Source organism: Panthera pardus, unplaced genomic scaffold (assembly GCF_024362965.1).
Source record: "Panthera pardus isolate Hobbes unplaced genomic scaffold, ASM2436296v1 HiC_scaffold_13, whole genome shotgun sequence".
Taxonomy (NCBI): Eukaryota; Metazoa; Chordata; class Mammalia; order Carnivora; family Felidae; genus Panthera; species Panthera pardus.
This window is the reverse complement of record NW_026526688.1, coordinates 161,228,133-161,244,151: the sequence shown is the minus strand read 5'-3', so window position 1 is coordinate 161,244,151 and position 16,019 is coordinate 161,228,133. Positions and strand designations below refer to the sequence as shown.

The 16,019-nt window shown below is 45.0% G+C and overlaps 1 protein-coding gene across 2 annotated transcripts in view; it reads left to right on the top strand.

The window, feature by feature from the left end:
* Positions 1-16,019, top strand: part of KIT (KIT proto-oncogene, receptor tyrosine kinase) — an 86,422-nt gene that overhangs the window by 21,934 nt on the left and 48,469 nt on the right. For both annotated transcript variants that reach the window (XM_019469682.2, XM_019469673.2), the window contains exon 2: positions 14,653-14,922. In XM_019469682.2, coding sequence (XP_019325227.2) covers positions 14,653-14,922 — 270 coding nt within the window. The remainder of the gene's footprint in view (positions 1-14,652; positions 14,923-16,019) is intronic.

The window sequence follows — 16,019 nt, the reverse complement described above, 5'->3', positions numbered from 1 at the left end:
ACCCAGAATGAATTCCTTCTTCTGCCCTCCACCCAAGTGTGATCTTTCCCCCTTTCCTCTAGGGTGGGACCCTGGGCCAGAGAGGGACACTCTGGGCTTTTGCCCTCAACCTTAGTCTGAGCTCTTCAAATTCAACTCAGACCCTACAACTCCTCTGCCTTCCCGGAAATTGATTCTCTCTAGCACCTTAAAAAAAAAAAAAAGGAATCTCTTCTCGGCAAGGTAACACAAAGGCAAATAAAAGGGAGCTTTCTGAATGTTTCTACCTATTCTGTAAAAGGAGGAGAGAGGGAATTCCCCCTCTGCTTGTTATCCAAAGCTGCAGCTAATTCAAGTCTGTTTGCAAGACAGTTATCAATGCTGGTAACCTTTTTTTTCTGGTAACTGCCTCAGATAAAATTCCCTTTTTTAAAAAATTAATACTTTTGTTTTTACTTCCTTTGGTATAAACCAGCTCTGTGGCTATAAAGTGACATTTTGAAAGTGGAAACAGAAGGAGAAAAGGTTCTGTCTGCTCTGTGTATGGGATGGATGGGAAGGTACAATTTCCCTTATCTGATAGATACATTAAAAGCAGGATTTACAGGGACACCTGGGTGGCTCAGTCGGTTAAGCATCTGACTTCGGCTCAGGTCATGATCTCACGGTTCGTGAGTTCGAGCCCCACGTCCAGCTCTGTGTTGACAGCTCAGAGCCTGGAGCCTACTTCAGATTCTGTGTCTCCCTCTCCCTCTGCCCCTCCCTCACTCACACTCTGTCTCTGTCTCTCTCTCTCAAGAATAAATAAACATAAATTTTTTTAAAAAAAACAGGATTTAAAATTTATTCAAATGTATTGATTTACCCATTATGGTGAAAATTAGCTTAAATGTCTACTTAAGCCAAGCATAATGCCTAGCATTTTTTAGAACTAGAAAATCCGAGCGGTCTTTCAAAAAAGACCTTTGAAGACAAGGTTTCAAAGATGCCTTAGGAAAACAACCCACATGTCAGGATGAATGGATATATACAGACGGCCTTTGTGCATACAATGGAATATTACTCAGTTTTCAAAAGGAGATTTTGACACAGGCTACAACACGGAAGGAAGAGCCTTGGAGACATTCTGCTGATATAAACATAAAAGGACCGATATTTTATGGTTCCACATATATGAGGTTTCTAGAATAGCCCATTCATAGAGACAGAGAGTAGAATGGTGGTCGCCAGGGGCTATGGGGCAAGTGGCGGTGGAAGGGGCAGTTTCTGTTCAGTGAGTATAAAGTTCCAATGATAAAAAAAGTTCTGGAGGTGCCTCGTGGTGGCGTTTGCACAACATTGTAATGCCAATCAAGTGTAAAATGAAAAATGGTTACAATGGTAGATTTTATGTCCTGGATGTTTTGTCTCCATGAAAACCAAGTTGAAATGCCCCAGTTGGCGTAGATTTGTGTGTATATATAAATACGGACAAGCTGGCCCCTCACTTACTGGCATTTTATTTGATGTCATTAGAATTAGATGCTGTGGAAGTAGGACTAGCGCTTATGGTTGGCATGTATTATTATTAAAGTTTTCATGTGCTGCGAGCCCAACCTCATTTCCCCTCCTAAACCTGGGAGTTGGCATTTTGAGGAATTCTTAGTTCCCAGGAGGAGGAAATGGGATGGTGGTTAGTTAGCATGGGTGCATCCTCGGTCCTTACCGGCAGGCACTGCCACAGCCGCGCAGGGCAAACACTAATGTGAGGGTAGCTGATGCCCGACAGGTCCTTCTGCAAAGTCTTGCAAGGATCCCGCCTCTGTCTCTGGAGCATGCGCCTGAAGGTGAGCCACACATGGCACTCTGCCTTGGTGCTTGGCAGGACTTGGGGTAACACCGGCCTCTGGCTAGTATGGCTGACCTTCCCCAAGCTCTTTTTGCTCTTTTCACTTTGTTCCCAATCCTTCTTTAAGTTAAGGAAGTTAAAGTTGAAAGAAGTCAAGAGCTCCTCCTCCCCCACCCCAAACTTCACAGATGGTGAGGGTCTCCTGGTGGTTATTGTATTCAAATCCTTAATGCTTCTTATCAGGTTCAGATGTCAGCAAGTGCTTTCCAGAACTCAGAAACACGGAAATCTATGTATTTACAACAGGAGCTGTACTGGGCTGCTGGGGAAAACCCCCTGGAAATGAGAAAGTTCCTCTTTTCTGTTGCAGGGATGGATCCTAATATATTGTGCTTGTCAAATCCAGACCTTATCTGATTCCCCAAAGACCGACCTCATAATGGCGGAGAAGGGTTTCCTCTCCCTGTGTGTCTTTGTCTGAGATCAAAAGAGGAAGTCCTGCTTCCTCAAACATTGGGTTGTATTTTTCTTCGGGACGAGTGAGTAGGAAATCTATTAAGTAGTCCCATGACAGTTTCTGCTGCTGGTGAGGCATGCAAATCTAGAAGGAATCTTGCAAAATAATCAGCTGAGAAGGGTCCTTTCAGTGTTGAGTGATACTCACCTCTCCACACCTCTGTTCACATTATAAGAAGTTAAGAGCCAGGGATCAGATTCCACATTTAGGCCCTTATTCTGTGTTCACACATGAGTTTTATTTATTTATTTATTTATTTATTTATTTATTTATTTATTTATTTTATATTAAATATAATTTATTGTCAGAGTGGTTTCCATACAACACCCAGTGCTCATCCCAACACGTGCCCTCCTCAATGCCCATCACCCACTTTCCCCTCTCCCCCACCACCCCCCCATCAACCCCCAGTTCACACAGGAGTTCTAAAAGTGATTAGATATTATTTGTATCCTAAGAGAATCATTGTTATTCATTCTTGCCACAATTAGCGAGTACCTTTTATGTCCAGCCACTGGATCTTGACCCTTTTATGGCCTAAGTACTTGATTACAGATCCTAAACTTCGAGAGCTTTTGATGGCCTCTTTATAATTTTTCAGAAGAGGAAACTGAGGCCTAGAGAACCTAAGTGACTTGCTCAAGGTTTCTTTTTTTTTTTTTTTTAAATGTTTATTTATTTTTGAGACTGAGACAGACAGAGCATGAATGGGGGAGGGGCAGAGAGAGAGGGAGACACAGAATCCGAAGCAGGCTCCAGGCTCTGAGCCATCAGCCCAGAGCCCGACGCGGGGCTCGAATTCACGGACCGCGAGATCGTGACCTGAGCTGAAGTCGGACGCTCAACCGACTGAGCCACCCAGGCGCCCCAAGATTTCAAATCCAGAACTTCTGGATTCCCTACCATTACGTTTTTTTCTTCACACCCTTCACTAACTGCTGAAGAGGAAAAAAAAAAAAAAAAAAAGGCAGTTATACATTTTATCTAAAGTATATAAATATTATTTATCTTAGCAGAAACCAAACAATTAATAATCTTGCTTATTCCCCCCAACCTGAGAAAAGCTTTGACAGATGTCCTGTCTTTAAAAGGCATTTATTGGAAGCTTGAATCTTTGCTGCTCGGTCCTCTTTGTAAGTTTCCTGAGAAGAAAGCAGAATATTTAACACCTCCTTGATCTTGGGTCTGCTTTGCTCGAGGTCGGGGGTGTGGGGGGGGGCGGGGTGGTGGGGCGGGGGGAGGTCTTCTCCTGCCACCAGATGGCATGCTTGTGAATCAAGAAGCAGTAGAATGAAGGAATTGAAGGTACAGCCGCAGAGAAGCTCCCAGTTGTACCAGGTTGAGGAATCTGGGGAAGTGCTTTACAACAGAGGACGAGATGTGCATTCTTTCACCAGGGATCCCAATAACAGCCATGAGAGCAGGAAATGCAAGGACTGCAGATAAGGTGTGATCAACACAGGTGATTCAGTAGTTCTGGGTTTGTCCAAGCACGCACCTTACTGGTTCTGTGGTTAAGGCAGAAAATGGAGGAGCTGACTTGGCCCCCAGGAGGAAACCACTCTCCGTGGCAGAGGCAGGAAGGGCCCAAACCACAGGTGAATCCACCTAGGCTGAAAGCCCACAGAAAGGTGGTGGGTGAGAAGGTAGAATGGGGCGGGGGTGGAATGCAGCCTGGCCCTGCCTTCCGAGAGATGAGCACCCCTGTTTGTGGTGGGACGTCCGTTTCTAGCACTGGGGAGCCTGATGAACCTCTCTTCCCTGGACGTCCATGAGAAGGCAGGACCCACATGTGGTACCACTGGCCCCTTTGTACCCCTTTCCTGGAAAGAGCAGGTCCAAAGAAAAAAGACCTGGAGGGGCGCCTGGGTGGCTCAGTTAAGTGTCCGACTCTTGATTTTGGCTCAGGTCATGATCTCATGGTTCGTGGGATTGAGCCCTGCATGGGGCTTTGTGCTGACAGCACGGAGCCTGCTTGAGATTCATATTCTCTCTCTCTCTCTCTCTTTCTCTCTCTCTCTCTCTCTCCCCCTCTCTCCCCCTCCCCCTTCCCCTCTCGTGCTGTCTCCACCCCCCACCCCCAATAAACATTAAAAAAAAAAAGAAAAGGACCTGGACAATAAGCGTTTTCACCTTGGCTTTGGTGCCATTGACCCCCACATGGGCTCCTGCACCTTATGGCCACATTCATCAGCCCCTGAGGTCAGGCAGCAACAGCCCAGGAGCCTGCAGCAGGTCTGTACTGACCTTCTCTGCCAATCACTCCTCTCTCTGTCCCTGTTTCCTTTTCTTTCCTTCTTTGTTCTCCAGCCTCTGTGGCTCCCCTTCCCCGCATTCTAACTCAGCCCTCTAGGAGCCGCTGCCTCCCATGCTGTCGAGCTCCAAGAGTCCTCCTGCCCCCCCCCCCCCCACCCGCCTGTGGCTCCGAGGTTGCCGCCTTTCAACAGCACGTGCAGTCAAGGTTCCTCTTCTCCCACACCCACGACCATTGGAGATTCTGGTGCAAATTGGCGTAGGGTGGGACTGGGACGTTGGCGATTCTGGCGTGTGGCCAGCGTTGCAATGAGTGATATAGGCTAGGATGTGTCTGTTAGTGACCAGTCTTGTGTGCTGATAATTGAGGGGCTCGTTCTCTGTCCACTTCTGGTGTCCCACTGGCTGCATGCCCTCAGAGATTCTGGCATCCATCTAGAAGGTCCTCTGCACCACCTTATCTGCAATTTCTTGGTTCTCCTTTACCCACCTAGCCATGCCGTCTCTACCCTACTCTAGCCACCTTGTGTCTGTCATCTCCTTTTTGGCCCCTCTGTATTCTTCCTCCCTGGATGATTCTAGGGACCCGGCTGGTTAGCCCCCCTCCCCCAGTCACTTGCTGTGTGCTGGTGAGTGTGTTTGTGGTCCTGACACAGCCCCCCCCCCCCCCCCCCCCGCAAAGTTCCCGGACATTCCAGTGCCACCCACTGGTCCAAATACTTCTAAATCTTCTTCCTTCTCCAGGCTGTCAGCACCGCATCTCCCCATCACCTAAGCCAAACACAGGTGTCCTGTCTTCTTCCTCTCGCTTTTTCGCTGCTCAGATGCAGCCCACCCCAGGACCTTTACTCATCCATCAATACTATCCTTCACTGCTCCCTCTGAGGTCTGACCAGCACACATCAGTCGCTCCCCGTCAGGCTGGGCTCACCCCCTTCCTGTGACGAAGGGGGCCTGTGATGATCCTGCCCCTCAGGACCTATGGCGTCACACCCTGATGTTGCACACACCTTCCTAGGTCTGCCGTATTTGCTCTTGTGTTCCCCGCTCCTAATAGACCTTTCCCCTCCTCTACCCGGGGGCTTGGCCAGGTCACACAGCCAGGTCACATTCTTTATTCTGAGCTTTGGGAATCCTCTTCTTGCCCCGCCCCATTTCCCTTCTTGCTCTGCTGGCTTCATTCTAAGGCTCTGTATTCTCCTGGGCCCCAGCCCCACCCAGGACAAATAGTAGGAGCTCTAGTACCATTTCATCAATGAAGACCCTTTCAGAAGTGCCTGCTTTGTTCCCGTCCCTCGCTGCCACTGATGACTAAGGCTCCGGCTTTTGTTTTTCTGCCCATTAGTTCCCTTCTGTCAATTAGTTCATAATCTTTAGACCAACGTTGCAATATACTTAAGGAGCTGCTGTTTTCAAAAACTATGTTGCAGTGAAGTCTGCTTTTTACGATTTTAAACCGACTTTCAAACGGCTGATCGTTTTACAATGGTGTATTGCTATGGCTGGAAACCGTAAACTGTCTCAAATACGGAAACAAATTTTGTATAATCACTGCAAATCCTGTGCCTGATGTAGTACCAAGGCTGGGCGTGCAGATAGAGAATTTCTGTCATTTTTAAGAACTAAGTACAAATGTGCACTGTGCCAAGGGATTGGTTTTGAGGCCACGGCCACAGGAATATCGCCGTGGAAGACCTAAGACAGTGAGATTGTGTCAATTACTTGTTATTTATCTTGTGTCTAACCTGAGTAGATTTTAATAATGAGCTCTATCCCGGTAAGTGCTTTAATCTCGGAATTACAAGGTGAAAGATACAGCTGAACTCTCTCTTACCCAGAAAGTGCTTTGGAAATAGCAGAGTTGTGAATCTGGCATCATGTGATCCATTAGGACCGTTCTCCAACTTGTCCATGGAGGTGCCGTTGAAGGTTGGGGGCAGTAGGGATTTGGATGGTATGTTTGGGAGTATGTCGTTGTAAGGTGGTTTGGTTTCTTTGAAGGCTCGTGATTTTCCACCTGAAAAGTGAATTTATTTTACTTTCTATTTCATGATCTGTCATATAAAAGAATGTATAAAATTATCCGTCACTGAAAGAAATTGACCTGCAGGAAGACTGGTTAAAAAGCACTCTAGATCAGAGACACGCTGCTGTGTAGGATGATGTCCCCAATTACCTTTCCTGTCCGGCACCTCCACATTTAATACATGTAGTGATCCCTTCACCGTGCATTTTTTGTCACCTTCTGTATTCCTGGTGCTCTGTGAGGCTTTGAGCACAGAGAGAGATACAGACTTTGCTTTGGGTTCTGAGAGCTTATGTGGGAGTAAGGTAGGGGCGAGGTCCTTGTAGGATGAGCTTTTCCTGACTACCACACACACCTTCATACTCTGAGAACTTTGCCTTGCCTTTCCTTGAACACACATATAAACAGCGACACGTGCCAATGGACAAGGTCTTACTGGCTCAGCCCTCACGGCCCCTTCCTCTGGAACTTTTTTCATGGTGCTTTTGGGGAGAACAGTAGCTGCTCCCTTGGAGTCCTGGGACATGTTTACCACCTTTCAGTATTTTTATTTCATTTGTGTTGGGTTTGTCCCTGAGGTCTCCATCAGCATCTACTTCGCTACCATTGTAATAGTTATGCAGTGTTGAAGCAAAAGACTTGGGTACATATGGTAGCTTGAACCCAACAGTAAAGTGGGGGCCTTGCTGGGATCCCCCGTGGCATGGCTTCCTTCACTCTGGGTGATCCAGGATGGATTTACAGTCTCCCTGCCACTGGGCCAGAGCATTTTTATAAGGTTTGGTTTTCACTGAGCTCATGCTCCCCCTCCCTCCTGCTTTATTCTATTTCCAGTATCATCTACTTGTTTTTAAAGCCTCATGGGTGTTGCGGGCAATTACTAGGATCCTTTCAACTTGGTTTTCATCCAGTTTATTCCTGTGGGGATATAAAAGTATGTCAGAAAGAGTAGGATATACAAATCATTAGCCCCCCCCCCCTTTTTTTTTTATTACAAACTGTGGTTAAATAGTACTTGAACTAATGAGTAGTTAGACTACAGTGGGGCTTTGAGCTTTGCCTTAGTAGTGACTCCTCCTGCCCTACTTCCTCAAAACTAGAATAGGCCTCTCTACGTGGGTTTTCCTCCCTGCCGTTATTTTACCTGGTTCCTTATATTTGTGTCCAAAGAAAAGGTTTTGAAATGACTTCCTTACTTTTAACCCCAGCTGTAAATCCAGGCTTTGCAGCTTAGACATCTGTGAAGGGTGCAAAGCCCTCAGGAGGATCTTTGAGAATAGGTTTGTAGCAATGGTGGGAGGGGTCCAGCCACTGCTGGCGGGCCTGGGGAGAACCTTGTGCTCAAGCAAGTGGCTCTCACTTACACTGATCATTGAGAACCTTCTCTAGTAGAAGTGCAACCTGGACTCTCAATTCGTATTTTGTTTTAGTTTATTATTATTTTTTTGAGAGAGGGGGGCGCAAGTGAGCGAGGGGCAGAGAGAGAAGAGAAAAAAAGAGAAGAGAAGCTCACCCGGGGCTCATGTTTTACCCAAAGCGGGGCTCGTGTTGTACCCAAAGCGGGGCTCAAGCTCACCGATGTGGGATTCGAACTCACAAACTGTGAGATCATGACCTGAGCCACCCAGGCACCCTCAATTAGTCTTTTAATTCAGGTATACCTTGAATATTTTCTTTTCACTTAAGAAAGAAAGATGGGCGGATGGGCGACCACATTCTTTTTGGTGGAGAAGCAGAACCTTGTCTTTGAGTTTTGGTTGACTTTGAGTTCGGGATGACTGGCGGGAGTTCTCCGCATACACCACACCCAAGATGCAAGCAAGGTCTGTGGTTTCTAACTTGTTTCCTTAAATGTAATGCTCGTGAAACTGTTAGGATGCAGATTCCCCCCGCCAACCCTGTTTGTGACTTGGAGGCCCTCCTCCAATCGTCTCCTATTTTAGCCACATTGAATTTGACACTCCCTTTAGTTGAGCCGCCTTTAGAGTGTTTCTTAGTTATCAGAGAATCAACAGCCCTTCCCCCCTGCACCCACCTCCACATACATTTCAATTTTCATAACATGCACTTAATTTATATATATAATACACCACAAGTCTAACTTCCGTAAACAGGTTTGAGAAGTAGACCAAGTGACTCTGATAGTGTGAGTAGGAGAACAGAGGTGCAGAAAAGAACCTAATGGTCTTGAGTGCTCAGAGTCTCCTGGGTAGGAGTCCACATGTTTTTTTTATTTTTTATTTTTTTTAATGTTTATTTTTGAGAAAGAGACAGAGTGTGAGTAGGGGAGGAGCAGAGAGAGGAAGACACAGAATCCAAAGCAGGCTCCAGACTGAGCTGTCAGCACAGAGCCCGACGCGGGGCTCGAACTCACAAGCTATGAGATCATGACCTGAGCCGAGATCAGGAGTCGGATGCTTAACCAACTGCACCACCCAGGCGCCCCAGGAGTCCGCATCATTTAAAACATACAGCCTATTCAACCCAGAAGGTTAAAAGACCTTTTATGAATGCCTGCTTTGTGTAAGGTCATAGAGAGATCGTAGTCAAGATGCTATTCGGACCCTCAGGCACAACTGTGTGGAACAAGTAAAAATGACGACAATTAATTATTTTTTTTAATAATATGATATAAAACAAAGTCGGGGGGCTCACAGAGGCTGATACCAGTGGTCAGCTAAGAAAGATCCAGGGTAGCTGAGAAGGTTTGAGGCTTCACCAGCCAGGGCCTTTAAAAAATTGTGGTTTTTTTTTTTTTTTTTTTTTTTTTTTTTTTTTTTTAATTTTAGACATTTTTCTTATTGTGGTAAAATACACATGATATAAAATGTACCATTTTTTTTTAAGCGTCCAATTCAGTGCCGTTCTCATTCACAATGTTGTGCAACCATCACCACTATCCATTTCCAGAACTTTTTTTTTCTTTTTTTATCATTCCAAATGGAAATTCTGGACCCATTAAACCCATTAACGCTCCATTCCCCATCCCCCAGCCCTTGGTAGTCTCTATTCTCCTTTCTGTCTCTGAATTTGCCTACTGTAGGTACGTCATGTAATGGAATCATACAACATTTATCCTTTTGTTTCTGGCTTGTCTCACATAGCATGATGTTTGTGAAGTTCATCGATGTGGTAACAGGTGTCAGAATTTCCTTTTCATGGCTGAATAATAGTCCCTTGTATGCACATACTATATTTTGTCTATCTGTTGATGGACACTTGGGTTGTTTCTACGTCTTGGCTGTCGTAAGTAATGCTGCTGTGAACATGTGTTTGCAAGTATCTGTTTGTATCCCTGCTTTCAATTCTTTTGGGTATGGTTGAATTTTACACTAGTGAAAGAGGTTATTGAAGGTATGTTGCCATTTATCTTTTTTTTTTTTTTTTTTGGCATTTATCTTGATATTGTTAAAGTCTTGCAACATTATTGACTATGATGGCCCAGAGCCATCAGTCCCTTTAGTAGTTGGTCCCCACAATGGTAGGATTTGGCATTTCTTTTTTTTGGCTCATTAATTAACATGTGTTCAGGGAATAGAAAACAACTCATAAACTAGCCTTAGCCAAACACAATTAAGGAAGCACATTTTCTAATGCAAAGAGTCCTGATGTAGATAAAACCCAATTCAACAAACATTTGTTGAGAATTTGCTATGTGCCAAACACTTTCAATAATGTGTGATTTCAGAACAATTTCAAAGCTCAGTTGGAATACCTTATTGGTCTTGAATTTAAAATATAATAAAGGCAGGTAGATGTGTGTGTATACACTTTTTTTTGAAGTTTATTATTTTTTTAGTAATCTCTACACCCAACATGGGGCTCGAACTCATAGCCCTGGGATCAACAGACGCATGTTCTTCCAACTTGTCAGGTGCCCCTTGCATACCTTTAACATGTATCTCTGTTTTTTTTTCTATTGTGAGAACATTATAATAACATTCAAGATAGTTTGGAAAAAAGAGAATAAGTAATACACAGAGTCCCACTGTAATATAAGCTCTATTTTCCTTTTACAGGGTGAGTTAGAGGGTTGAACTTACAAATAATGTATTTTGAAAATAAAATCCTTAATGCTTCTGGTGGCAATTATTTTAAAATTTGTTTTTTAAATCTCTAGAAGGAAAGCCTACACCCGTGATCTCAAATTTGGAGGCTTCTTTCTTGGAGGTATCTGTAGCAGTTTAATGGATGAGTGGAGCCACTCCCTTATGGGGAGCCGCAGAAATGACACCTGTCCTCTTTTGGGGATAGATCGGTGGGCTGTTGACACCTGTTACAGGGGCTGGGTGTTTAGGAACCTGTCCTTCCTCCGATCTTTCACATGTTCAGGGATCGAAGGGAATGTTTTCATGACTGTGCCAGGGGAAAAACACCATTTAGGATTAGGAGGAGGTAAGACGTAGACGTGGACCACGTGTAAGCATCAGTACAAACCAAATGGGTGATGGGGCTGGACATGTTGGACGGATTTAGTGAGGACAGGTGATCATGGTGAGGGACTAACACCCATGAAAACAGGGCTTTCCACGTGGCATGAAGGTGAATTGTGGAGTTGGTGTGTTCTGGGGACATGGGCGGAAAGATGAGCCGAGCAAGGAATAGAGCGGTTTACGGGCTCCTTAGCCAGCCAGCCTAAGGATCTGTCTTATTGGAGAGGCAAGTAAAGGTCCAGAGGAAGCAGCTATAAATTAGTCCCATGAAAAGTGCTTGGCAAACCATACATGATGTCAGAGTTAGCTGCTGCAGCCTCTGTTAGGGTTTTTGAGGCTGGGAGTGGGGTTGTTGAGAGGTGGTGCTTTAGGGTGATAGATCTCAGGGTTATGAGGTTTGAGGAGCTGTGAGTGGGGTGGCCGGAGCCATGGAGATCTTTTAGGAGAGGAGGCCGTCTCTCTGTGAGATAATAAGTGGCCAGTCTGGGCGCGGGACAGCAGGCATGGAAAGACAGACAAGGAGGAGTGGCAGAAAGATTGCTAGGATTTGCTGCCAAGGAGGCAGAAGTCAGGCAGGAACCTGTTTGGGAAATGACGGAACCGTTTACATTCATAGAAAGTGAATAAGTCAGGACCGATTGGAGGAGTGATAAGAGGTTCTGTTTTTAGAATAATCGTGTCCAATATTTAGTCGTATTGTCTAGGTGCCCCCAGATGGTTCTGAGGGCTTTATATAACGGCCTTATGAAATAGGTTCTGTTACTGTCCCTCCTTTGCAAATGAGCAAACTGAGACCCAGTTGATGAGGAACCGGCCTAAGGATCACACACTGACTAATGGCAGAGCCAGGATGGACATTTAGACTGTTTTCAGTCCAAGGTCTTACCAAGTATACTTTACGGCTTTGCTGTAATAGCCAATGTTTATTAAAGGTGCCCAGTCCTGTGTTAAGCTCCTTACATGTATTTGCCGCATTTGATTCCCATAAGAATTCTGAGATGAGGGTATTTTTTTTTTTTTTATCGTTTTCCAGATGTGGAAACTTGGGCACAGAGAAGTTGAGTGGCCTGCCTTAGGTCACACAGTGAGGCTTAGCATACATTGGCATGGTAGGTCTCTGGAAGTCAGCAATATTTATTCAACTGGATTGTAATATCTACATATACCCTTAAGATCCACTCCCGAGAAAACTGAATCGATCGAAATATAGGGCAATACAAATTCTTTAAGAATTTTTGGATTGAATTTACTGTCCACGTCACTGCTATTTACTTGGAACTACTCCCTTTTCGCCAGGGGATAAATAATTGAAGTGATAGTGTCTTCATTTATTGTCGTGCCCATTTTCATTATTGAGCGTGCTGTATAACTTTAAAAATAATCCCAAGCACTTTGTTTTTATATCCCGTCTCCTCCATCTAGATGCTGAAGCCAGCAGGTATAGGTGGTCTTGGCCTATAGCACTTCTTACGTTGTTGGTGCTTAATAACATTTGATGATTATAATTGACCTTGTTATTACCGTCTGCGAATCCAAGTTGCTGAGTGTCTTTAATCTGGGGTGTACTTGGCATGATCTCGTGGAGCTGCAATTGAAGCCATGGTTGAAAGGTGCCCGGATGAGATCGTTTGTCTGGATGACAAATTGGAATCGAGACTGGTCATCTATGCGCACCTGCAGCAGACAGTTTGAGTGCTTCTTCGGAGCATCTTTGGTCCGTGCCTCTCCGCAGACTCTCTTCCTTCTATGCTCACATGTTAAGGGATCCCTTCTGTAACTTTTAGCCTCGTTTGACTACAGATCTGTTTCTCTGCCTTCTCTTGCTGTAGCTCCTCAGCAAGAGGTCTACACTTAGACTTTCACCTTGGAGCACACAGACACTCCCACTCACCCGAAATTGTACTCTCAGATTTCCTGTGATCTCTTTCCCACCAAAGGCAGGGACTTTTGTTCATGCCCTTGACCTTGCTCAGCACCTGCCTTAGGACCCGCCACCTTTTCCTTGAAACCGTCTGATGTGTTGCCTTCCCTCCCCTCTTTAGCAACTCCCCTTCCTTTCTGGTTGTGCCTTTTTGTTGTTTTTGTTGTTTGTTTGAGTTTTAAATCTTAGCTGGGAGGGCTCTCCAAGATTCGTACTGTGTGTTCCTCTTTTTTCCACAATCTCTTACCCTTGACTGTCTGATCCCGTCTTTTAACCCCACATGTTATTGCAGGGCTCTCGCCCCTCCTGTCCCCATCCCTTTATGATTCTGTCCCCATCTCCCCACCCCCGATCATGCCAAATGTGTAGAGAGTTTCCTGGTGTGGGATAGGCATCCCATTTCGCCCATGACCTTGCAGAAGTGATTGGAAGCACCCCAGGGAGTTCTGTTCCCCTGATGCTCTAGCCCACCTCGTCCAGGGACTCTTTCTTCCATCTCCCTCACCCAGGCTGTAGGTGAGTCCATCTTTGCAGCTTTCCTGGCACTATAACCATTGATGTGTTTTTCCTCTGGCGGTACATGGCATCCTTAGTCTCAAATCCTTACTGTAAGTCTTATCGCTTCTGCCTACCTGAGAACCATAGCTTTTCACTGATTTCCTTGACTCCAATTGATCTCTAGTATCTTACTATGCATGTCACCTTTCTACTGAAAACCGTATGGTGCCTCTGCACGTGGTCTCTGTGGTATATGTCCATGGCACGTGTCTCATCTTTGGCCTTTTCTGGCCCAGCCCACCTCCTACTTCTTCAGCTTAAAGCTAAAACTCGGAGCTATGTTTCACTTATTCTGACATGGAAGCAGTGTGTTCTGTAAACTCTGGAGTGTGTGTAAGAACCACGTGTTGCACTTCACGTGGACTTCTGCAGATCACAATTAATGCATTTATGCCCAAAGCTTTTGCAGATCGTAATTCATGCATTTATGCGACAGATGGATGAATGAGTTGACTGCTGCGAATTTTCTAAGGTTCAAGTTTCATATTCAGAGTCTAAAGTTTGCATCTTTAAACTAGGACGCCTGTCTAGGCATTAGTTTGATTAGGCTGCAACCCGACAAATGTCGTGAAACCTCTCATGGTCTGATCTTTCAAATGGGATTTTCATTTTCTGCCCTATGGCTTGGAACTCATAAATAGTTCTCCTTTTGATGAACATCACCATGTAAGGAGCACTGCATACAAATAACAGTTCACAGCCAAGCTGTGTCATGATCATGTACGTTTTGCCACAAGAGTAACAGGTCAGGAGTTTTTGTGTGTGTGTTTTTATAGTGCGAGGTTTTGTTTTTGTTGTTTCTAGGCTGGGTGTCAGTAAGTCAGTACCACGGCGATGGCCCCTATTCAGAGTGGAAACTTGACCCAGCTGGGGTGTTTAGCCCAGAGAAGGCCATGGCATCCAGTGAGTTGGTTGCATACCAAGTGCGACCCTCAGGATTAGTTGAGAGTTGCAGAAAATAATTCAGTAGATGAACTTAAACTTTAAACAGAACTCTTTCTAACTATAAATAGCCGGGCAGCTCTGTCCTATTTTTATTGTAGAGCACACAGAAGATGGAAATCAATATTGGAAGAAATGCTTTATTTCGCCAAGGAAAAAGATCATACTCAACACGATTCTGACTTTTCTTGGCAGGCTCTTCTCAACCATCTGTGAGTCCAGGGGAACGGTCTCTACCATCCATCCATCCAGCAACATCAGAGTTAATAGTCAGTGTTGGCGACGAGATTAGGCTGTTGTGCACCGATCCAGGATTTGTCAAATGGACTTTTGAGACCCTGGGCCAGTCGAGTGAGATCACACACAATGAATGGATCACGGAGAAAGCAGAGGCCACCAACACAGGCAATTACACGTGCACCAACGGAGGCGGCTTAAGCAGTTCCATTTACGTGTTTGTTAGAGGTAAACGTGTGGCTTTCTTTCACGCAATGCTTTGGAGAACTTAAGATCTTGTTCTTAATTATGGATGACATATACATGGCCAGCCATAGATAAAATGTTACTGGCTGGGTCTAGAAAACCTAAAACAAATTATTCTTAGTTAGTTTCCCCCACCCCCCCACCCCATCTTTTGACACATGGTGGCTGTGGTTATGACTCCAGCTGAAGGTCTGCAAGGCTGTGATGCTCTTCCTAATGAGGTTACAATATGGTGAGCCCATTTGTTCTGGAAGCTCTGAGTAAACCCTGAGAATAAATTGGGCCCTTTGGGAAAGCTGCATTTTAATGCCTTGAGATCCTAGATACTCCCACTTAGTAAAAACACTTCAGGGAACTAAAGGCCTCTAAAGGCCTAAACAGGCCAACACTTCAAAAGAATTGATCCACTTTTAGGGAGCAAATTCCGGAAAAATCACCCAGTCAGCTAATCAACCCCTGTCCCTCTTAGGTTCTTAATAGTTGTCAGTGGATTCATGTAAAAAAAAACAAACCCAAAACCCAAAGAACAGATAAAACAAACAAACTGTGACCTCTTAGAAGAAAAATATGATGGTTGGATTTCTGTACATTTCCCATGACAACCTCCATGATTCATCTGTATTTGTGCTTTTCACCTCCTTCTCCAGAGGAGGTTTGCTGAAGGGGGGTAGGCAGGAGAATCTTCTTGTTGATGTAAAAACAAGTACGTAAAGCTTAAGAGATATACCCAGGTTCTAGCAGGACAAAGAGAGTCCCAGTTCTGGTCCTGCGTCTGTACCTAGACTGGGGCTACCATTGAAAGAGGCTGCGTAGGAGGCCTCACCCGTGGTTATTGTGGAGGAATCATGAGTAAATTTGTCCTAGATCGTAGATCTGGGCAACCTCAAGAGCTTCAGGTTTTCATTGCAACCTTCAGATAAGATCACCTGCTCTGTCGTCCTGATGTAATTGTCTTTGAGGAGACCGCATTGTGCAAATTCTAGCTCTATCAAGGGTTAATACAGTTGACTCACCTAGTGCTCACTGTAGAGAAGGTTGCCATGAAATTCACTCTGCCTCTCCTTAGTTTATCTGTTATT